This window comes from Myodes glareolus, chromosome 27 (genome assembly GCF_982192425.1).
Source record: "Myodes glareolus chromosome 27, mMyoGla1.1, whole genome shotgun sequence".
Lineage (NCBI taxonomy): Eukaryota > Metazoa > Chordata > Mammalia > Rodentia > Cricetidae > Myodes > Myodes glareolus.
Genome location: NC_142052.1, coordinates 30812441 through 30835994, shown reverse-complemented (window position 1 = coordinate 30835994; position 23554 = coordinate 30812441). Strand labels below are relative to the sequence as shown.

General features: G+C 37.0%; 1 protein-coding gene across 1 annotated transcript in view; it reads right to left on the bottom strand.

Moving 5' to 3' along the window:
* LOC148117663 (zinc finger protein 431-like) overlaps positions 1 to 23343 on the bottom strand; it is a 36701-nt gene extending 13358 nt beyond the window's left edge. The window contains exons 1-3 of the mRNA XM_087902269.1: positions 23040 to 23343; positions 6222 to 6348; positions 5966 to 6026 (exon numbers count right to left, since the gene is read on the bottom strand). Of these exons, the coding sequence (XP_087758395.1) occupies positions 5966 to 6026; positions 6222 to 6348; positions 23040 to 23051 (200 nt within the window). The 5' untranslated portion in view covers positions 23052 to 23343. The remainder of the gene's footprint in view (positions 1 to 5965; positions 6027 to 6221; positions 6349 to 23039) is intronic.
* Positions 23344 to 23554: the final 211 nt, after the last annotated feature.

Here is a 23554-nt window from a genome sequence, read left to right as displayed (position 1 = left end):
TTATCTTTTGATCATGCATAATAATCAGAAACTCTAAAAGAACCAAGTCCAAGTTAGATTCTGGTACTGTCAATCTTTTCTTTCTTCTGGGTCATGAAGGCTGAGGCAAAGATAAACTTATTATATCAGCCTTTCCTGTCTCACTATTATTAATGACATGTGCATGAGACTGAAGACTCAGCACTTAGAACACTGGATACTCATTCATATGGCCTAACATTAATACCCAGCACCCACAGCTGTCTGTACCTCCAGACAAAGAGCACTAGACGCCATCTTTTGACCACCACTGGCACCTGGGATGTGGGGCTATAAACCAAACTTGGGTACCCAAGAGTAGCAGTACTTTGAGACAACTCTCCAGTTCCCACATATGTCATTATAATGTAGAAGGTGAAGGTGTCCCACTGTTCCTTCTGTCTCTTAGCACATAAATGCCTTCAAGATTGTTGTCAAATGTTTCAACGGATTGAATGTGAATGGAATATCTATAATGCTTATGTTATTGGTATCACAGTTTTTTTGTGTGTGTGAATAACAATAACAAAAAAATTGGTTGGAATCAATCTGAGTCCAGCCAGATTTTATTAGCAAAAGTTACATAATTTGACGTAGCCTCTATTAGAATTTCTGAGACAGGATTCTTCCTCATAGCCATGGATGCCATGAATTTATTATGGGGAGGAAGCTGGCCTCACTAAGACCAGGCCCACCCACAGTCTTAAGTGCTGTAATTATAGCCTTACACCTCTAAGTCCAGTTGAAATATGTGTTTTTAAAGGACTTATCATTGAATCAGAGAAAAAAAATAATAAAATAAGATATTAAAAGAAACATTGTTGTTTTGCTGGATAGTAATGATTCTTGAAATTCTATGATTTAAATGCCCAAATCATTTCATATGTTCTTAATAATGGGTTAGTTTCTTTGCATTGTTAATTTCATCCATTTAAAAATGGTTAAAGTGTGTTTGTGTGAATACACCTGTGCCATAATATGTGTGTAGCACTGACAGGAAACCTAACAGGGGTCTATGATCTACTCCCGCTTTGTGAATTCTAGTGATTAAACGTTTGGAGTTATTTGACTGCAAATGACCTCAATTGCACTTCTTGTGAAGTGAAGAAATGTGAGAAAATTTGTAGAAGTATTGTGCATAACCCAGAGATAGAACCCAGGTCAGACTTAGCAGCAATGAACTTTACTAAATGAGGCAATTTTCTGGTGTATAATTTTGGTTCTAAGAAAGTGCTATAAATAAATGTGTAGTCCTTAAAATGAACAAATTTTCTGTTGTAATATTTCTTCAAATTGAAGTTGAGCACCAGTGAAATGCCTCAGGGGGAAAGGACTTTTGTAAGACTAGAAACCTATCCTCAATTTCTATAGAACATCAAGCTGTGGTATTAGATACACAGTTGTTTGCTGGTTCTCATACATTATTACATCCATATCAGATAAATGAAATCTTTGAATACACACATGAGGTATTTAATGTTTCTTATAATTTTTTATTAGTCATTTTAATATTTACATTGTTAAATTCTCTTGAAAACACAGCACATTGGGAGTTCATCATCTACCCTTAGACTTCTACTCAAGGGTAAGACAAATAAGCATCATGAGTTCAAATGTATCCTTGAATCAGTACTGACATCCAAGGTAAGATGAATAACAAATAACAAAATCTCAAGGGAATTTGTGAAAACATGAAAATCGAAATCAGGAACACAAACCACCACCCTTATGTGTAATACTTGATCAAACATTGCCTGATATTTCAATAACCAATGGGAAAATTATATGATGGAGGCTCTATTATACATTACAGTAGAAAAATACCTATCACTAGGTACAGATAGAATAGAAGATGAACAAAAGTCATAGAAGGAATAAAATGTCTATGAAATAAACTTCACTAAATGGATTTGCTACGCATACAGCACACTTTAGTGACTCCCTTAAATATTTTAAAATAGAAACCACAATACAATGCTCTCCTCCATCAGTCTTGACTGAATATGATATGTAGTTTACTTCCTTAAATGCTATGATGAAAAATTATTATTCTTGAAGCTAAAGAAATCTGTGATGTTTAATGTCATTAACAAAATTTTTTCATGAATAGGAATGTCTTCCATATGAGTTTATTCCTATTACAGACTTAAAAGTAACCTAAATAGAATTTAAAACATTAATAGCACTAGAGTTATGGTGAGGTGACTAAGAAATGTTCATTCCCAAGACTAAGATCAAATTTTTAACAGTTTCCTTTAATTCCTGCTACAAGAAGTGTTATTTTTCTCAAGATACAGAATGCACATTCAAATAGACACACATACACACACACCACATAATTACAATTAAAATAACTTTTTAATCAAATAATTTTTCAGTCATGAACATATTTCTCCTGTAAGCATTCATTATTCTGAATGAGGAGTTGGGGGATTTTACAGCTCACTTACAGAGTTTTTCTTCATGAATTGGTTCATGAAAGAGAAAGCAAATTTAAGCTTGAAGTAAGAGAAATTAGTCCTTCTAAGTTGCTGGTATCATTTGGGAAGATTTAGGACAAGCTGTCCTGCTGAAGGGAATATGTCACTGAGAGTAGGCTATGAGAATTTATATCCATACACCAGTTCCAGTTCCCACTCTCTGCTTCATGTGGGAGATTAAGGGTGATAGCTCTTAAGCTCCTTTGTCATATGCCATGTCTGACAATTTCTGCCATGGAACTTTCATGGTGATCCTTTTATCTTCTAGAACCAAGGGTCAAATTAAATGCATTTATAATTTGAAATAGAGATTATATCACAACAAAAAGACCCGAGTACACATCCATAAAGAGTTATACCTGAATTATTTATGCCTTGCAACTGCAGAGAAGTATAAACTCAAAAAAGGTTTCATTACCATTCAAATTTGTAACACAAGAGTTATAGTTTTGGAGGAAAAGGTACCCTTACTGCTGGAAGTCAGGAAACACCAACAGTTGTGAAGAGAATGGCACCACAGTAGATGAGGCAATAATGTTCTTCTCTGAGAGAGAGCCATCACAGCTGGGATCCACTCCATTTTTAAAGAGAGTTTCCCAGCAGAAATGTTTGTCACTGTTCTGCTCCACTCCCCTAATAGAGTGCTTCAAAAGAGGTGTCCATTGCTTCTGTGCTCCTCTGGGTTAAATGAGTTTCCAAGTAGAAGTATCAACTATATCTCAGTTCAACTCCACTATGGAGTTTCTGATCCATTCTAGTGAACGAGGATATTCATAGAAATCTCAATCAAGAGATTTATTTGGGAGGGAAGAGAGTGACTGCCTCTGCCAGGGTGGAAAGGAACATATGCCAACTGAATGAGCATGTGACATATATAGGGCTTCTTAAAACCAGATCTCTTCTAATGAGATTTAGAAAGTGGGAATTGGACAGATTTCAATCCCTGAGCTTGAACAACCAGAGAGATGGGCTGGATTTTGTGCTCAGAGATTGGTTGGTTTTGTGCACAGTGATAAAGGGTAGAGTGTGTTTCTTTGGCCCTGGTTTGAGAGCTGAAGTGTGTTTTCTTCATTGGCTCTTTTTAACTATTTGGCTTTGTTTTCAAGGAGATGTTGTTTTGATAACTAGCTCTAGATTCAGGGACAAAGTGTTTTCCTTTGGATCTCATTTCAGTAACAGGGTGTCATTCTCTGACTGGCCAATTTACCTGATTGTAGGACTTCATAACTTCAAAAATTATGTTTTGTCCATTAGTTTGGTGGTGCAATCAAAATAAAGTGTTATCATATTAAAAAGATTATTGACACTATCAATTATTTTCTACAGAATGAATGCTGTTTTTTATCTGACTGTAAGTGTATTGGCTTAGGATCTTGAAAAATAATTTAGAATAAGCCCTCAGGTTCTACTTCAGGTACCCAAAGGCTATTGTAATTTGCAAAAGCTTTATCAGATTGATTGCACACAAAAAGTTTTACTCCTGTATAAATTACAAAACATCGCCACATTGAATTCATTCATAGATTTAACTGCAGTATGATTTTTGTCATGTTTTTCAAGTCTCCATTCATGAAATTCACAGTTTCTCTCCTGGATGGCTTACATAATATATTTGGAGATTTTTGTGACAAAGGATTTACCACACAGATTCCACTCATGGTTATTCTCCTGTATGTGTACATTCCTGCATTTGAAGATGAATAAACCATAGAAAGGCTTTATCACACTGATTTCATTCATACCATTTTTTATTCTTTTAAATCTTTGAAGATTACTGTGATCTGCAAAGGCTTTACTACACTGAATACATCAATGGAGTTTCTCTTTTTTGTATGTTTTTTATGCTTTTGAAGATCACTGTGCTGTGCAAACCTCTTACTACACTGATCACATTCAAAGAGTTTCTATATATGGTGAGATCTTTGATGCCTTTTAAGATTACTTAAAGCTGCAAATGCCTTACCACACTGATTCTATTCATATGGTTTCTCTCCAGTATGTGTTCTTTTATGGTTTCGAAGATTACTCTGATCTAAAAATGCCTTACCACATTGATTACATTCATATGGTTTCTCTCCAGTATGTGTTCTTTTATGTGTTTGAAGATTACTGTGTTGAGCTAAGGCCTTACCACACTGATTACATTCATAGAGTTTCTCTCCAGTGTGTTCTTTTATGGTTTTGAAGTTGACTCTGAGCTGCAAAGGCCTTCCCACACTGAATACATTCATAGGGTTTCTCTCCAGTATGTGTTCTTTCATTCCATTTAAGGTGTCTGACATTTGCCAAGGCTTCATAACATTGAATATATACTAAAAGTTTTTCTCCAACTTGAATTCTTTCAATCCTGCAAGGATAATTGGCACTTATAAAAGCTTTACCACATTTAATGCACTGTTGTGCCTACACATTTGTATAAATTAATTTTATAATATGTTCCAATTATAAAGAGGAATCAGCCACTAAGTTTTTATAACTCTATCTAAACTCAGGCTTTGCTCTTTCATTAAGCACTGTTTTGCCACTTGGAAGATACTTCCAATGGTAAATGCCTTTCTTTTATGGCTTACCTTTTTACCTTCACAGAAACTTTTTCTATATGATATTTTATACATATGTGAAGAGAACTGGATAAACCCAGAGCTTTAACATTCATAAATTCTCCTATACTGTGAATCATATTGCATATGCTATGTGAACTAGGCCACCCATAAGCATTTGCACAGTTCTAGAACTCATAGGCCTTTTTTGCTGTGTGAGTTTTTTCATGTATTAACAGTGATGGTGGAAAACCAATTACTTGTATACTTGAACCAAATTCAACAACGATACTCAACATGGGGACTACTGGTTATCTAATTGTTCTTAGAGAGTGGTATGCTACATTTCTCCAGATCCTTGTGCTCATACACTTGTATCAAGAATAACATATGGTATACATAGTAAAGAAGAATAACAAGTAATAAATTTCCACATTGAATTCTCAGGGTTTGACTTGTTTCTCACAGACTTGTGGTATAGGTATCAAGGTTTCTCTGGAACAACTGCCTCTTGATTCAACTCTAACTGCTTCTATCACTAAACTTAGCACAGTCACAAGAAGTGTATGAGTAATACAAGATTTACTATGGGCTATTGGTTTAGTACAAAATTTTGTAGATATACTTATCATCTCTTCAATGTGTATACATTTGTATTATGGGTAGCAAGAAAGAAATTCATTTGCAGATCTACAACAAAGCTCTCAGGGTGCTAGGCCTCAAAAGATGATATCTTTTTAGTCATTGCTTTCTTGACTTCTTTCTTGAAAGAATATCATTCAAATGCAATTCACATATATGAAATATAGATTTGTGAAAAATTGATAAAATTGTGCTTATTTACAGTGCTGCTTTAGACTAAAACTTTCTGGACACATGAAAATTTCATCAGAGGAACATTGTTATCAGCTTGCATATGAAAATTACCTTTCATGTCTTCTAGAACTTGGACCATGTTCTTCAGTATTATTGTCTTCCCAAATCCATCCTAATATAATACCAGAAAATATATGTTATATTACTGAAAACTGTGCAGTATTTAAGCTGTTAACTTAAGGCACCTTTGGAATGATGACTGCTTTGTTTCTCTCATTCTTATTCTTTCTAAATCAAATTACAGAAGAAGATCATTAACCAAGAAAAATTTGTCCCCTTATTTTGAAACATGAAGGAATCTTTTTACCTACACTAGTGAGGTTCCTGTAGGTCTCCAGCATCACATCTTTGTAGAGATTCTTCTGGGAATGATCCAGCAAATCCCACTCTTCCCAAGTGAAGTTGATATGCACATCATCATAGGTCACTGCCCTCTAAAATATGAATTTAATTCATGTGTATAATAGAAACCATGATGGTGACATCATTGTAAATGTATAATTCTTCATCAGTATAGTCATAAAAATTCTTTCAAATTTTCAAAAAGGTTTTCAAATCAATGGACTTAAGAAACACACAGGTATAGCTATCCTAAAAGCTAACAAAATATACTTCAAAGTAAAGTCAATCAGAATAGATGAAGGACACTTCATACTCATAAAAGGAACAATCCATCAGGATGAAGTCTCAATCCTGAACATCTATGCTCCACATATAAAAAATCCACATATGTAAAAGAAATATTACTAAAGCTTAAAAATGCACATCAAGTCCCACATTATGAGTAGGAGACTTCAATACCCTACTCTCCCCAATGGATTGGTAAATTACACAGAAACTTAACAGAAAAATGAGACAACTAACAGATGTCTTGACTTAAATGGACTCAACAGACATCTACAAAACATTCCACCCAAACAAAAGAACCTTGTGGTATCCTCTCTAAAATGGACTACAAACATGCTAACAAGGCAACCTTCGACACACACTCAAACAAAAACTGGAATAAGCCCCTATACTTTATCAGATCACTATGTTTTAAAGTTAGAATTTAACAACAACACTATTCACAAAAAGCCTAAAAACTCATGGAGATTGAAGAGTGCTCTATTAAACTACCCCTGGGTCAAGGAAGAAATAAAGACATACTACAGAAAAAGTTGTTCTCCACAAAACTGGAAAGTTTAAACACACCTAAACAGGGTTAGTCAGCAAAATAAAATCAACCTAATGACAGTAGACAACATAACCAATTGTTTTTGGCCAATTTTGTTGAGACCTGATTTTGAAATTCAGGAGCCTAATTAAAAAGTGAAGATTTGAACTAACATAGTAAGGCTCTATACACTAATACAATTACTATATTTAATATATACTGGGAAGATTTATATTGACAATGCCAATCCATTTGGTTTGGTAAATTTAGAGAAAATATTTTATCATCTATCCTATCTCAGTCAGCCCAAGGTGTTGTATGTAAATTTCTTTTTATCCTAACTCATATTACCAACCTTATATAAGGTTTTTATGTCTCTTCACTTTATATACTTTATACATTTTTGAGTTCATTTTTTCAACATGGTAACATGCATAACTACAATTATTGAGTCTTTAGCTCCATTAGAGAACCCAGAAGGATATAATACTACCTGAGTAAACAGGAAGTGTAAAGCAAACAACATTTAAAATAAAGAAACAACACCAACTGTCTAAAATAAATTTTTGCCTGGCTGTGGTGGTGCATTCCTTTAAACCCAGCACTTTCACAGCAGAGGCAGGTATATCTCATTAACTTAGAGGCCACAATGATATACAAAGTGAGTTCCAGGAAAGCCAGAACAACACAGAGGAATCTGTCTTTAAAAAAAAAGGAAACAAAATGTCTTTTTATTTCCCTTGAAAACATCCCTAACATGATAATAATAAGTGACTGTTAGGCCAATTTATTCCTTTGGAGGGGGACATTTTATTTGGATGATGTTGTTTTTTTTAGATGTCTCAGTTGTCCAGTGAATTTTAGATTCCTTGGTTCTATGTTTTCATGGTTTTGTAAAGATAAAACAAAACTCTGCCCTAACCCTAACTTTATGGAGTTTTATTTTTGGAAATTATATTTAATTAAAAGGAAAACATCTGTTAGTCTTACAAATTAGTTAGGATTGAATGGCAATGTTCTCTGATGAACTATTATCTTTTTTACTCAAGAGATCTTTTTGTTTGAAACTAATAATGACTTTATTGGTCTCTATAACTTTATTCCCCAATTTAATTCATATCTTGGTTTTTATTCTGATCTCAGCATATCTTTAAAGCATACAGGTTTATTTAGTTTAGCAGGGATTTTTATTATATAATGTCTCCCCACAATTGTTGTTTTTTTTTCATTAGCATTTAAAAATTTTAAAGTCATAATCTATTCTGTAACCTATCTCTGTGGGTCTTAACTACCCCTTTCTCTTAACTGCGCATATCTTTTAAGATGCCTGATGAAGTAAGTGTTAATCTAAATCGTCTTCATCAATACAAAATCAGGAGTCAGATAAGGGGGTCTGAACCTGAGAGATCACAGAAGCAGCAGAGCACCACCAGTGACTCCGACTTCCTCTATCTATAAAAAGAGAAAGATCCTCTCTCAGTCCCACTTGTCTACTTCCTGTCTCTTATCAGTTCACAGTCCTAAAAACCTCTATGATATTTTTGTTCAGCTAATGGCTAAGTCTTATCTCTGACTACAAACAAAGTTTATTATCAAAATAAGGTCAAACTATTACACAGCTCCCTGCAACTTCTCATATACCTCACTCTATTGTTACTTTCATTCCTTATATGCAGACCTCCATGAAAGATATCTCAATGCTTGGAAATTTCAACATCCTGTGGTCTCAAATGTAACCCAGCTTCATCTTCAACACTTAACACAGTGAACTTCCATAGTCTCTTCACTAGGGCTCTGAATCTCCCAATCATAGATGACTACAATAGTGATGAATTTACCACAGGAGAAAAATCAACGACCTTTACATTTTGCATCTTTCTTATTTTCAGAATCAGTAAAACGTGGATGATCCTGCCAAGATTTGATGAACCCTACCAAACAGTGACTAAATTTGTAGCAGGTTCTGTATAATGTTGCTCCTGAGACTGATGTGGGAGTGCCCTCTGTGTGCTGTGATTACCATTAATGAATAAAGTAACTGTCTTGGCCTGTTGATAGGGCAGAACTTAGGCAAGCAGGGAGGACTGGACTGAATGTTGGAAGAAAGAAGGGCAGAGTCAGGAGATGCCTCGGATCCTCCACTGGAGAAAGATGTGCTCAAAGTTTGCTGGTAGGCCATGAACTTGTGGTGATACACAGATTAATGGAGATGGGTAAAATTAACATGTAAGAGTTAGCTAATAAGAAGTTAGAGCTAATGGGCCAAGCAGTGATTTAATTAATATTGTTTCTGTGTTGTTATTTGGAGGGTCTGGGTGGTTGGGAAACAAACAAGTGGCCAAGTGGCATCCCTCCAACAAGAGACAAGAATTACATTGTATATTCCTTCCACAGATTAAGGGCAGACTGGATAGAGTTTTAGACATAGGGCCCTTTACTAAACTTTAAATTCCTTTAATGGTGCTGAAAACCATGAAAATCCTTGTTTCTTTTTCATCACTGGACTGCAATCTGAAATTACCTAGTACTTTTATTCTTGAGACATGGAGAAATCAAGATAGTTTTGGGGCCAAATATCACACAAATGATCTCTAGTTAAATGTTTTTATGAAGTCTTCTAAGCCCCAGCTTATTGATCTAAGCCCCACATGTTGATCTGTGACTGTTTATTGAGAGCAATCAGACATTTGATAAATTTATCAAAAATAGGAGAAATTTCCAGGATCAATACAGTTTAGCTGCCAGGATATCATGAAGACTGCAAGCTATACAGGGAATACAGGATTGTGGTCTCAGATCAATTGTCCTGTTGAGTGCCAAACTTCCTTGACCACTAAGGGAATACTCAGAGAAACACGTAGCAACTGAAAGGTACACTGTGTCCTAGGAGCCATGGATTTTAACATGAAAAAAACTAAGACAAACATCTCTCAGGATAGATAGACCAATCCAATGCCTTTGTTCCCTGCAGAGCCTTCTTCCCACTAAAATGCTATGATCTTAACCTACACTGTTCACCTGTACTCTCAACATTCCCATCTTTCAGGTCCTACAAGAACACTCAATTAAGATGTGTTGAGTTTTCTGTGACTGACTTTTGCCATCTAAAGTCCTGATAACTTGAAAATTCTTCCACAGACAATATTCCCAAGTCCACTGCAGCAACAAATTCACTTTTAAGGTACCTCTTTTGTTCCCACTTTCTTCTTTGTTGCTGTGATTAAATTATCTAACCAAAACAAAGTAACACTGGTAATGAACACATTTATTCAGTTTTTATTCCTAAGTCTGAGTCCACCACTGTGGGAGCTTAGGATAGAAACTCAAGTTAATCACTGAAGGCAAAACATGCAGAACCATTGCTTCCTAATTTTTTCTTTTCCTTTGTCACCGTCTTTTGCTCAGCCTAGGCCCACTTGCTTAGGGACATTGCAAACTCAGTAGAAGGGTCTTCTAACATCAATAATCAATCAACACAGTCTCTTTCAGGCAGAGATCAGACATTCTGATCTAAGCACAGACTCAATTGATGTTCTCTCAGATGACCCTAGGCTTTGTCATGTTGACAGCTGAGGCTAATTAGCACACAGAGACAATATTATATGGAAAGGTTTTAAAGAACTAAAATTAATGCATTATTCTTGTCAATCCCTTAAGCAGCAAAGACCTAAACATGAGGATAACAAAAACTGGAAAACAGAAAATTCTGTCTGTTAGGATTGCCTAGACACCATTTCAATTCCTCCACTTGGTGATTGCCTCTAAGTCTGCACCAACGTGGAGAAATGAAATCTTTTTAAATAAAATTTTAGGAGAAAGATTTTTAAGGAATCAGTATACATGTGAAGTAACTTGCTTTACTCAGACTGCTTTATAAGTCACAAACACTTTTGAAAACAAGGTTATTCCTGATTTTTGAGTATATTTGTGCATGACACAAAATTCCTTACATATATCATATACAAAAAAAAGAGACTGTCAGTTCCGCTGGATTGAGAATAGTAGAGATTTATCGACATCCCGACTTGAATGTAGGTTTAAACTCAGGTCATCCACAAAAAAATGTGTTGGACCACCTACCAAGAGTTATAATACTTTTTATCAAATAAAGAAAGCCTTTCTCAGATTAATAGAAACAAGAAAAAGAAAATATAAACAAACAAAGAAATATATAGTCAACTTTTAATCAAAAGACCAAAGTAATCCTAGACAAGGAAAAGTGTGATCTTGACCAATGTTACCCAGGCAAGTTTCATTGTATGTGTTCAGAAATTAAATAAATAAAAACTTCACCACTTTCACAAAGATATCTCAAAGTGACCCTTAAACTGTTGTTTCTGACCATCCATTGCTAATATGTATTCTGAGACAACAGCCTCATGATATAGATGTTCTCTTTGCAAATAGAGATGATTTCTTGCTACAGCTCTCCAGATCTTTGTGTTTTCTTCTGGTTTAATGTAAACACAGTCCCAAAATGTCCAATACCAAAACAACCAAAAAAGTAATTTAAAATCTGTTTCCTACTACATGGCAAATGACAGAATATGCGGATTGTGCCCTGTCTTCCTGTCTAACACAATAGACATCTGAGAAATCTCTGCAAATAAGAAACTTCTTTTGTACCCTGGTAAGCTTCACTGGATTACACCATTGTGGCATGTGGCAGGATCATGATAAAAGCATTCTACTCAAGTATTGCTCTACCAGATCCTAAACAATTTGTAATCTCTAGAACAGAAACCTGAAATTGAAATGCAATATTAAAGAACTTCAAGAAACTAGAAATTCAGTTTTCTAATCTCTCTTCCCACTGTAAAACAAAAGCAGTGCCAATGTGGATACTCTGGACAAAGACACAACCAGTATCATAACCTCCATTTCCAGGGCTGCAGAGTCCCCCATTCTCCAGTAAATCCATACACAAAGAGGCTCAGAGAACAAGGGCCACTGCCAACATGAACCACATGGACCAACATAACTACAGTCTGGCTCATGGTCCATCCAAGTCACAGCGGAAATGACAGTTCAACAGACCTGCTCTGAACACGCCCCACTCATTACGGGAGAGCTTATGGTCTTCCTTACCACTCCCTATAGCAGAGACAGAAGAGAATCATGAAAAGAACTCAGAAACTGTCTGCCAATAGAACTCCCCATTTTTAACCCTTCCCAGAATCCCTCACTGGCTAGAGTCACCCAGCTGGGACTCACAATATTCGCAGCTCCTCTACTGGAGGATCAGAGATCAAATGACTCAGACAGCATAGTTTTTCCATGTCTGTCCTTCCAGGCCAACAAACAGTTTTAAAAGTTTGTATTTTAGTATACATTATTCCACTCTCCTTGAGCACATCCTGTTCCTCATCCAAAATACAGAGTCCTTTGTGTGCACATTCCATTACACACTCACTTTACAGTGAAGCCATCTCATTGCCCCAGAGATGGGAAATTCTGCAGACAACCAGGTCAGATTCATAAAGTGATTACTGTTACTGTGTAACTGTGGTGACTTTGCAACTGTTGTTAAAGAGAAACACACCATGAATTAGAAAACAATTCAGGCATATTTGGGCTTGGAGACAGCAAGGAGAATGTAAATATAATATAGTTTTCATCTTAAAAATTATTTTGAAAACTTGAAAGAGACTTTATGGCCATGTGCTCCAGAGACTAGGGATTCCTATTAGAGCACATCTCATGTATTTTCCCTAAAGATGAATGTCTTTATGCCAAATAGCAACAGGCCTGTTAAGCAGGGTCACAACATTTTACCCAGATCTATTTTAGATGAACTACTGTAAATATAGCAATTAGGTTTAAAGATAAGGTCAGTTTCTTTCCCAGATTCTCGATTGCCCTGGTCTGTGAACTGCAAACAATGGTCAATCAGGACAATCATAAAACATCTCCAATTGTCTACCTGATTCTACATAGCTAATCTCAACTACTACTGAAGGGGGAAAGATTTTACCCTCAGTCCAACCTCTCCACTTCTGCACTGTCTCCACTATTTCAAATTGGTCAATGAGCTAAACTTTTGCACAGGTCCCTCTTCTTTTAAGTCCCCAATTAAAGCCAGAAAGATCAGCAGACACTCATTAACTACTTTACATTTCTTCTTCATTGACAAGTCAAGGCCAAACCTGTAAGAAGTTGCAGGACTATTTTCCCAGCACTGGGCAGCAGAGGCAAGATTAGGTGTTCAAAACAATTCTCAATTATATAGTATGAGGCAAGCCTAAACTATAGGAGACATTGTTCTACACAGAAATCAATAATCAACATCACTTGAGAGAAATAAAATGCAACTATTAATGACTTTGAAACACTGGAGAACAGAAACAAACACAAGAGCAGTAATTCACTTAAAGAAAATATCTGACAATGACACCAATAAGTGATTTTAAAATGATAAAAATACTACACTCTTAAGATTAAATATAACTGTTTATATTGACTTTGAAACAGAGTAGCCCTTCTACATGAGAGGAGATGTCATTAATAAGAGATAGATTGATGGTGCCCATATACATATGTTGGCTGCTGAGATCTGTATCCTGACACATAGATTTAGTCAATGGCCTGTTTCTCAAAACTCTAAGCAGACATAACTGTGTCAAGCAAGATCAACCACATCTGCCTAGAATTGTTGCCTAATTGATTATCTGGAACTAGCTCTTGTAGACCAGGCTGGCCTTGAATTCACAGAGATCTGCCTGCCTCTGCCTCCCAAGTGCTTGAATTAAAGGCATGCACCACCACTGCCCGGCAAATACATAATTTTAAAACTGTGAATTGGTACAGTCACTTAAGAACTTTGAAGGAATTAAAGACCTACACCACGACTGCCAGGCCAGAAATTTTTTTCATAATGATCACTCCAATAGCTGATTGCCTCCACTGTTTCCCCTGCAGTGTACACAATAAACTATTCCTCCTATTGTGGTCTGAAGACAGAAGGGATGCTCCATATGCAAATCCTTTTCCTACAACTGCAATGCGTAGTCAACTACATGACTCAAATGCATAATTTAAAAACCGTGAGGTGGTACCATCATTTTTTAAGGAATTTCAAAAGTCTAATGTACAGGAAAGCAAGGTTATTGCCCTGGACAACAGCAGACCAAGACCACCTGAATCAACATAAGAGAACTTATGTTCTCTTATTTTTCTAACAGGATGGAAAGGCAGCTGTTCTAGAATTAATATGCCTTTCCATTGAGAAATCACTTCACACATGTAGGAGATTAATAAAGAAAAACCTCTAATGATGGTAGACATCAATCTCTGGATGTTCAAAGAGGAGCCAGCTAGACAGATTCCACATTTGCTGTTGACCTTAAGTGTCCTTTAGGATTAGGCTCTAGGTTACACTTTGAACAATTGAAATAGAAACAGGGAACTAGCCAGGCTAGACATTTAGGCAGATAGGAGAGTTACAGAGCAAAGATATTCCCAGGATAATTTCTCCATTGCAATTGTAACAGGAATCAGCAGGTCATGCTTCGGTGATATGTTCCTGAGGTGAAGGTCACAGGGAATGAGAAAGATAGGAAAATTAAAATGTAAAAAAGATAAAAAAAAAAAAACTAGGTCGGAAGGTCTTGTAGATGCCTAGAAAACTTCCTAAGAAAAACAGTATCTTTCTGGGCATTGGTGGCACACACACACCCTTGTTGAGCCAAGTGACCTCTATGAGTTCAAGGACAGCCTGGTCTACCCTGTGAGTTCCAGAATAGTCAGGACACTCCTACAAAGAAACCTTGTCTCAAAAACATTTTTTAAAAAAGGAGAAGAAGAAGAATAGCACCAGGTGGTGGTGGTGCATACCTTTAATCCCAGCACTTGGGAGGCAGAGGCAGGTGGATATCTGAGTTATAGATCAGCCTGGTCTATAAGAGCAGGTTCCAGGACTGGCTCCAAAGCTGAAGAGAAACCCTGTCTTGAAATAAGAAGAAGAAGAAGAAGAAGAGGAAGAGGAAGAGGAAGAGGAGGAAGAGCATCTTGTATACTTCCAGGGGAGAGATGGAAAGAAATGGGAGAAATATAAGAAGTCGGTATGAACTATCACATGAATTTGGAAGGAGGCTACTCAAATAATTCTATACAATGGGATCACAGGGTATCTCAAGAACTTTACTAAGTGCAGAGTGGCCATGGGACTGATATATATATAGCTTCATATGGTGGGAAGAGTTGGTTTCCTAGGATCTGAAGCAACCCCACCACAAAGGTCTTGGCACCAGACCATTACCAGCTCTCCAAAGCATATTCCTGGTTTTAGAGAAGAAGCTATGTTTTTTTTTTTTACTTTTTAAAAATTTTTTAAAATCTAACTTTATTTCATGCGCATTGGTATAATGATGTCAGATTCTCTTGAATTGGAGCTACAGACAGCTTCGAGCTGCCATGTGGTTGCTGGGAATTGAACCTGGGTCCTCTGGAGTAGCAATCAGTGCTCTTAACCACTGAGCCATCTCAGCAGCCCCCATGGAGCTGTGTTTTATTATCAATACATCAGGTCCTTAGGGAAACTCACAAGGCTCAGGGTCACAGGCTGTTACTATGTCTCCCAAGATTGTTCCTCCTTCCTCAAGAGGCCATAAAAGAAAAACCTTGATTGATCAGGTTACTCCTCCACACAACAATGTTTTACATTTCAATTATGTCATCTGGTGTCATATTGTCCCTCTGGAAGAATTGTGCTTTTCTCAAATAGAAAACTGGAACTTTAAACCACATTAGTCCTTAAAATAGGTTAGAAACCTGTAATGCCTCCTTTAAAAGGTTGTTAGAGGTTGTTTTTTGATATGGGGATGTGCCTGGTGTCTGGTTTTAAATCAACAGTGGCTCCTTTGTAATGGTTTGGAGCCAAATATCTGGAAAATCCAGTTGAACAATGTGTTCCCTATCATCCTAATCTCTAACAACCCTGATTAAATTACATTTATCTTCTGGGTGACTTAAAGGCAGTCCTCCTTCAGCTAAATTAGACTTTGTGAGACTTAACTATTTCCAAGGCATTGACAAATCCTTCATATCAGCAATTCAACTCTTCTATGTTGCAGCTTAGAAGTGCAGTGCTATCGAACAGGTGAGATGCCTTGATATCGTCCACATAGTTAAAGATAAAGGGAGATTATATGTAAAGGTTAATTGCAAAGTGCTCAATTTCAAGAAGATACTGGAGAAATTAGGCCTCTCAGAGTATGGCATATTGAAGTTGAGGAGAAAGATGTTTGTATACACAGCACCCTGCTTCCAATTCTCTAAGCAGATTAAGGCCACAGCGCAAAGTTATTCAGAGGCCTGTCCCTAGGTCTAGGAATTAACAAAGACAACATGAGACTTCACGATACAGGGAATATGGCAGCAGGTTCCCACACCAATCCCAGGAGGACACACCATGCTGTCTCCTGCACCTCACCCTATGCTCCTCCCCATCTGGAGACAACATTCCCTCGCTCACTATGTTGTTGTTGTTCAGCTCGCCAAAGCTCTCACTCAGTTCATCAACTCCTAGCAGCAGGAACTTCACTGCAGCACATGAAACCACTGAAGTCAGCTCCTCTGCAAAGCCGAGTCTGAACATGGCTGCCAGGAAGAGCCCTGCACCACTAATGACTGGCAGGTCACCTGGAGGGCCTGATTGGCTAGTGCAGTCTGAGTAACAAGAACACTGTCCACAGGGCTGTAGTGTGCTTAAAGACACAGCAGAGTGGTTCCTGACCATTTCTCCCACCCCAGTCAAAGATCTTTTCTAGATAGACCAAGGTAAGCATTTCAATAGCACTTGCCCATGGGCTGGAGAGATGGTTCAGTGGTTAAGAGCATTGCCAGCTCTTCCAAAGGTCCTGAGTTCAATTTCCAGCAACCACATGGCTCACAACCATCTGTAATGAGCTCTGTTGCCCTCTTCTGGACTTCTGGCATACATGCACATAGAATATTATATACATAATAAAATAAATATTTTTTAAAAAAAAATAGCATTTGCCCTTGGCTACAAAAGCAGACACAGTCATAATCTTGCACTCCACAGGAACTTTCCCTTTTCCCTCCAGGACACAACGTGGCTAGCTGGCTTGTACTGTGCACTGTGCTTATCTAGGTGGGTGCAGGGATTTCCTATCCCAAAGGGAAAAAGATGTCCAGAATAGTAACAGCTAAATTGAATTTTAAGGTAACCAAAGGAGATGATTGCCATGATGTTAAAAGTGTGCACTGCCACCAAGCAGTTAAAGGTGGTCCTATCATCTCAAATTATACAGACTGATGGAAGCTTTACCCATTTCAAAACCTTTAAGTAAAATATCTCTCAGGTATAATCACCTTTTAGATAATCCCAGAGGTAGTCAATATGACTACCCAAAATCAACATCTTAACAGCCAAGAGAGAAGAAATGAGAAAAAAATACTTGCCTGCAGGAGGCACAAAGTGAATGGGAGTTATTTTCAATACAGAGTTTCTCCTCAACAAAGGAAGCATGGGGATTTTACTTAGGGAGTCTGAACATGCTAATGTTTCTTCTCCCTTTTTCTAAGAATGCTCAATTAACAAATCCACTTCTGAACATGATCACAATGGAAAAAGAGATATTTAGGGGCATTCTTACCTCAAAATCATGAAGGAATATAAGTTACCATTGGTGGTTTTAATCTTAGCCATTCTAACTATTGTAAGATACTATCTCAGAGTCATTTTGATTTACATTTTCATGATTACTAAGGATGTTGAACATTTCCTTAAGTGTCTTTAAGACATTTGAGATTCTGCTGTTGAAATTTCTCTATTTAGATCTGTATCCCACTTTAATTTGGAATTTTTGGAATTTTATGTCTAATATCTTGAGAGTTTATATATTTTTGAGATCAGTCCTTTGTCTGATCTGGGGTTGCGAAGATCTTTACCCATTCAGTGGGATGCCTTTTTACCTTATTGACTGTGTCCTTTGCAATCTTCTCAGTTTCAAAAGGTTCCATTTATTTATTGATGCTCTCAGTGTCTGTGCTACTGATGCTTTATTTAAGGAGTAGTTTCCTATGCCCATACACTGAAGGCTACTTTCCACTTTCTCCTCTACGAGGTTCAATGTGGCCAGATTTGTATTGAGGTATTTAATCCATTTGGACTTGATTTTGTGCATGGGAATAGATATGGATCTACTTGCATTCTTCTTCATTTTGATACCCAGTTATGCCAGCACCATTTGTTCAAGATGCTTTCATTTTTCCATTGTATAATTTTAGTTTCTTTGTCAAAATTAGGTGTTCATAGGTTTGTGGATTCATATCTGAGTCTTGGTTTTGATTCCAATGGTCAACCTGTCTACTTTTATGCCAATACCAATCTGTTTTCATTACTGTAGCTTTATAATCCAGGTTTATGTTAGGAATGGTGATACCTCCAGAAGTTCTACTACTGTACAGGATATTTTGGCTATCCTGGGTATTTCATTTTCCACTGTTTTTTTTCTGATATTTATTTGAGTAGTGTGCTTTCAAGGTCTATGAAGAATCATGTTGGGATGTTTTAAATTATTTGTGGCTATTGTAAATGGTTATGCTACTCTGATTTCTTTCTCAGCTTTATTATTCTTTGTATATAGGAGGGCTACTGATTTTTTGAGCTGATCTTGTATTCTGACACTTTACTTAAGTTATTTATGGGTTGTAGGATTTCCCAAATAGAGTGCATGGGGTCACTTATGTTACTATCCTATCATCTGTGAATAGGAAAAGCTTGATTTCTTCCTTTCCAGTTTGGATCCCCATGATCTTCTTTTGTTTTCTTTTTGCTCTAGCCAGAGCTTCAAAAACTATGCTTACTAGTTATGGTCAGAGAGGACTGCCTTGTATTGTTCCTGATCTTAGTGGGATCGTTTTGAGATTCTCCCCATTTTTTTTTGATGTTTGCTATAGGCTTTCTGCCTATTCCATTTATTATGTTAAGATACTTTCCTTGAAGCCATGATCTCTCCAAGACCTTTATCATGAAGGGGTGTTGGATTTTATCAAATGCTTCTCAGCATGTAATGAGATGATTATATTTTTTCTTCCAAATTTATTTATATGGTGGGTTACATTGACAGACTTTCATATGTTCAACCATTCTGCATCTCTAGGATGAAGCTAATTTCATCATGGTGAATAATGTTTTTGGTGTATTCCCAGATTCAGTTTGTCAGTATTTTACTGGATAATTTTGCATTAATGATCATGAGGGAGACTGGTATGTGATTCTCCTTTTGATACTGTATGTGAGATTAGTATTAGGGTAATTGTAACATCATAAAATGTAAATGTTTGTATGGAAATGTTCCTTCTGTTTTTAATTTGTGTAACAATTTGAGGAATACAGTTGTTACCTCTTCTTTGAAGTCCTGGTAGAATTCTTCACTGATACCATAAAGTCCTGGGTTTTGTGGGGCGTTGGAGGAAGGTTTTTGATGTCTGCTTCTATTTACTTGAAGGTTACAGGTATATTGAAATTGTTTACTGTGTCTTGATTTAATTTTGGTATGTGGTACCTATTCAGAAAATTGTCCATTCACTTTACATTTTCAATTTTGTGGAATGCAGGTTTTGAGGTATGATGAAATGATTCTCTAGATTTTCTCAGTGTCTGTTGCTCTGGCCACCTTTTCATTTATGATTTTGTTAATTTGGATGTTCTCTCTCTCCCTTTTGGTTATGTTGGGTAAGGGTTTGTCTATCTTCTTGATTTTTTTCACGGCAGTAGTTCTTTTTTACATTGATTCTTTAGAGTGTTTTCCTTGTTTCTATTTAATTGACTTCACCCCTAAATTTGATTATTTTCTGTCATCTACTCATCCAGGGTGAGTTTACTTCTTTTGTTCTAGAGCTTTCAGGTGTGTTGGTAACTCACTAGTGTGAGATTTTCCCACTTTCTTTATGCAGGCACTTAGTCCTATAAACTTTCTTCACAGCACTGCTTTCCTAGTGTGCCATAGGTTTGGGTATCTTGTGCCTTCATTTTCACTGTATTCTAGAAAGTCTTTCGTTTCTTTTCTTCTTTCTTCTTTGACTCATTGTTGATTCAACTGAGCACTATTCACATTCCAAGGGTATATATACTTTCTGTGATTAGTGTTGTTGTTGAATTCTAACTTTAAAACATAGTGATCTGTTTGTTTTTGTTTGTTTTATTTTATTTTTCAAAATGGGGTTTCTCTGTAGCTTTGGAGCCTGTCCTGTCCTTGAACTCACAGAGATCCGCCTGCCTCTGCCTACCGAGTGCTGGGATTAAAGGCGTGTGCCACCACCACCTGGCTAAACGTGGTGATCTGACAAGACACAGATGGTTATTACATTTTTTTGTGTCTGTTGAGGTTTGCTTTATTACCATATATAAGGTAAATTTTAGAGAATGTCCATAAGGTGCCAAGAAGAATGTATATTCTTTTGTGTTTGGGAGGAATGTTCTGTAGATGTCAGTTAAGTCCATTTGAGTCATGACATCTGTTAGTTGTCTGATTTCTCTGTTAAGTTTCTGTGTGGTTGACCTTTCCACTGGGGAGAGTGGGGTGTTGAAGTCTCCTACTATTAGTGTGTAGGGTTTGATGTGTGATTTAAGCTTTAGCACTGTTTCTTTTACATATGTGTGTCCTCTTATATTTCAGGCATAGATGTTCAGGATTGAGATTTAGGCATGATGGATATTTTCCCTGTGATGACTATGAAGTGTACTTCCCCTTCTCTTCTGATTGCTTTTAGTTTGAAGGCTCTATTTTATTAGATATTAGGATAGCTATACTTGCTTGTTTCTTAGGTTCATTTTATTGAAAATCTTTTCCCAACCCTTTACTCTGAGGCAATGTCTGTCCTTGAGGTTGAGGTGTGTTTCTTATATAGAGCAAAAGGATATATTCTGCTTTCATATCCATTCTCTTAGCCTGTGTGTGTCTTTTTATAGGTCAATTGAGTCAAAAAAAATTTGGAGATATTTATAACCTGTGATTGATAATTCCTGTTATTTTTGGTGGTAGTGCTTGTGTTTTCCTTCTTTGGGGTTTGCTGATAAGTGGTTATCTGTTGCTTGCATTTTTTTCTGGGTATAATTAGCTTTCCTGAGTTGGAGTTTTTCTTCTATTTCTTTCTTTATGCTAGAATTTGTGGATAATTATTGTTTAAATCTGGGTTTGTCATGGAATTTTCTCCATCAATGGTTATTTAAAGATTTGCTGGGTGGTGGTGGCACATGCCTTTAATCCCAACATTCACAAGGCAGAGGCAGGCAGATCTCTGTGAGTTCAAGGCCAGCCTGTTTTACAAGAGGTAGTTCCAGGACAGGCTCCAAAGCTACAGAGAAACCCTGTCTAGGAAAAGAAAAAAGATTTGCTGAGGCTAATTGTCTGTGTTCTATCTGTGGTCTCTTACTGTCTACAGCACATTTGTCCAGGACCTTCTAGCTTTCATGGTTTCAATTAGGAATTCAGGTGTAACTCTGATAGGTTTGCCTTTATATATTACTTGGCTTATTTCTTTTGTAGGTCTCAATATTCTCTCTTTATTCTGTATGCTCTGCATTTTGATTGTTTTATGGTGAGGGGACTTGTGCTCATTCCCGTCTATTTGGTATTCTGTAAGCTTCTTCTACCATCATAGTGATATACTTCTCTAGGTTGGGAAAATTTTCTTCAACAACTTTACTGAACATGTATTCTGTGCCTTTGAGCTGGAGATCTTTTCCTTCTTCTATCCCTGTTATTCTTAGGTTTGAATTTCTCATGATGTCCCAGAGTTCCTGGATGTTTTGTGTTAAAAATTTGTTGAATTAAAAAAAACAAAAAAATTGTTGAATTTAAAATTTTCTTTGACCAATGAATATATTTCTTTATTAGTACCTTCAACTCCTGATATTCTTCCTTCCATCTCTTCGATTTTGTTAGTTACGTGTGCATCTGTTGTTCCCATTTGTTTAAATAGATTTCCATTACTAGTATTCCACTTTTGGTGTTTTCTTTATTGCCTTTATTTCAGTTTTCAAGTCTTGAAATGTTTCAACTCTTTGCTTCACGTGTTTGATTATTTTTTCTTGGTTTTCTTTAAGAGATTTGTTGATTTCTTCCAATTTTTTTGTTTGCCTTTTCCTGCATTTCTTTAAGTGAATTTTCTATTTCCTCTTTAAATCTTTCCATCATCCTCTCGATGTTATGTTTAAAACTATTTCTTTCTGCCTCTTCTGGGTTAGGCTGGTCAGGTTTTCCTGTAGTATTTCTATTCAGTTCTGGTATTATCATGTTGCTTTTTAAGTTGTTGAATAAGCTCTTCCATTGGTACCTACCCATCTCTTCCTCCAACTGTTGCTAACAGAGTCTTTGCCTCTTTGTACAATCATTGCCTTTGCTGTCTGTGTCTTTGGGAGCTGTTTTTACCAGCTCTGTACTGATACTGTTTGCATCTTAGGGAGTGACTGAGGACTCTCTTGGCCTTCTGTCTTGTTCCACTGTCTTGGTCTGCTCTCTTGATATTCTCTGTGCAGTAACAGTCTCTGTGTCAGAGTTCCTCCGAGGCCATGCAAGATAGAGGTTTTGGGGCCAGAGTAGGACTTCTAGCATGAAGGCTGCTACTCTGAGAGGTTTGGAGCAGCCAAACTGCTGGATGTTTGCCTGCTGACTGGCTGGATGACCAGAACCTTACTCTACTGAGGGCTTAGAGAGTGAGATATCAAGCTGGGTGGGTGCTCTCTCACCTCTTTGTCTACTGTGTGCAGTAGCAGCCTGTGCATGCAAGTTTCTCTTAGGTCACAGGAGATTTGAAGGTTTGGGGATAGAGTGGGACTTGTAGCTTACAGGGTGCAATAGAGAGGGTGGTGGATTTGGAGCACCCTACCTGTGGGAACCTTACTAGCTGACTGACTAGAGAAGCTGAGGCAGGTGGGGGAGGGCCCAGGGTTTGTCCTGGTGCCAAGGGCCTGGAGAGTGGGTGTGGGTGCTCACTCACCCCTTGTTCCATTGTGTGTCCTCTCAGCCTGTGTTTTCGAGTTCCTCTGATGTCTGCATATGAGTTTTTAATCTGTTAGCATCATGGCTAGTATTAAAGCTGCATCTTTGTTGGCTGGCTCCACTGCATTCTGTAGGTTTCTGAGAGTCTTGCTTCACTGAGGAGGTCCTGAAAGAGAGACATTATGAAAGAGTTTATTATGACAACTCTGGAGTTTCTAGGTCTGCGAAGACACCAAGAAGCCTGCAGCTGACTGCTTATGAACACAATTTAAATGTTTTATGGTATATCTTCTTAAAAGAACTACAATGTTTCTGCCTTTAATGCTGAGTCAGGTAACATCTCTTAAAGGAAACCTTCTTCTGCTTCTAGCAAACAGAGTCCACATGATACAATGTGCTACCACCAAGAAATTATCTATTTCTCCTTAACTGCATTTTCCTCTGAGATTTTTTCTTTTGCTTTTTTATATATCTCTTTCCTTCTGACTTTGTAGCTGACTGGGTGTCTGGGTA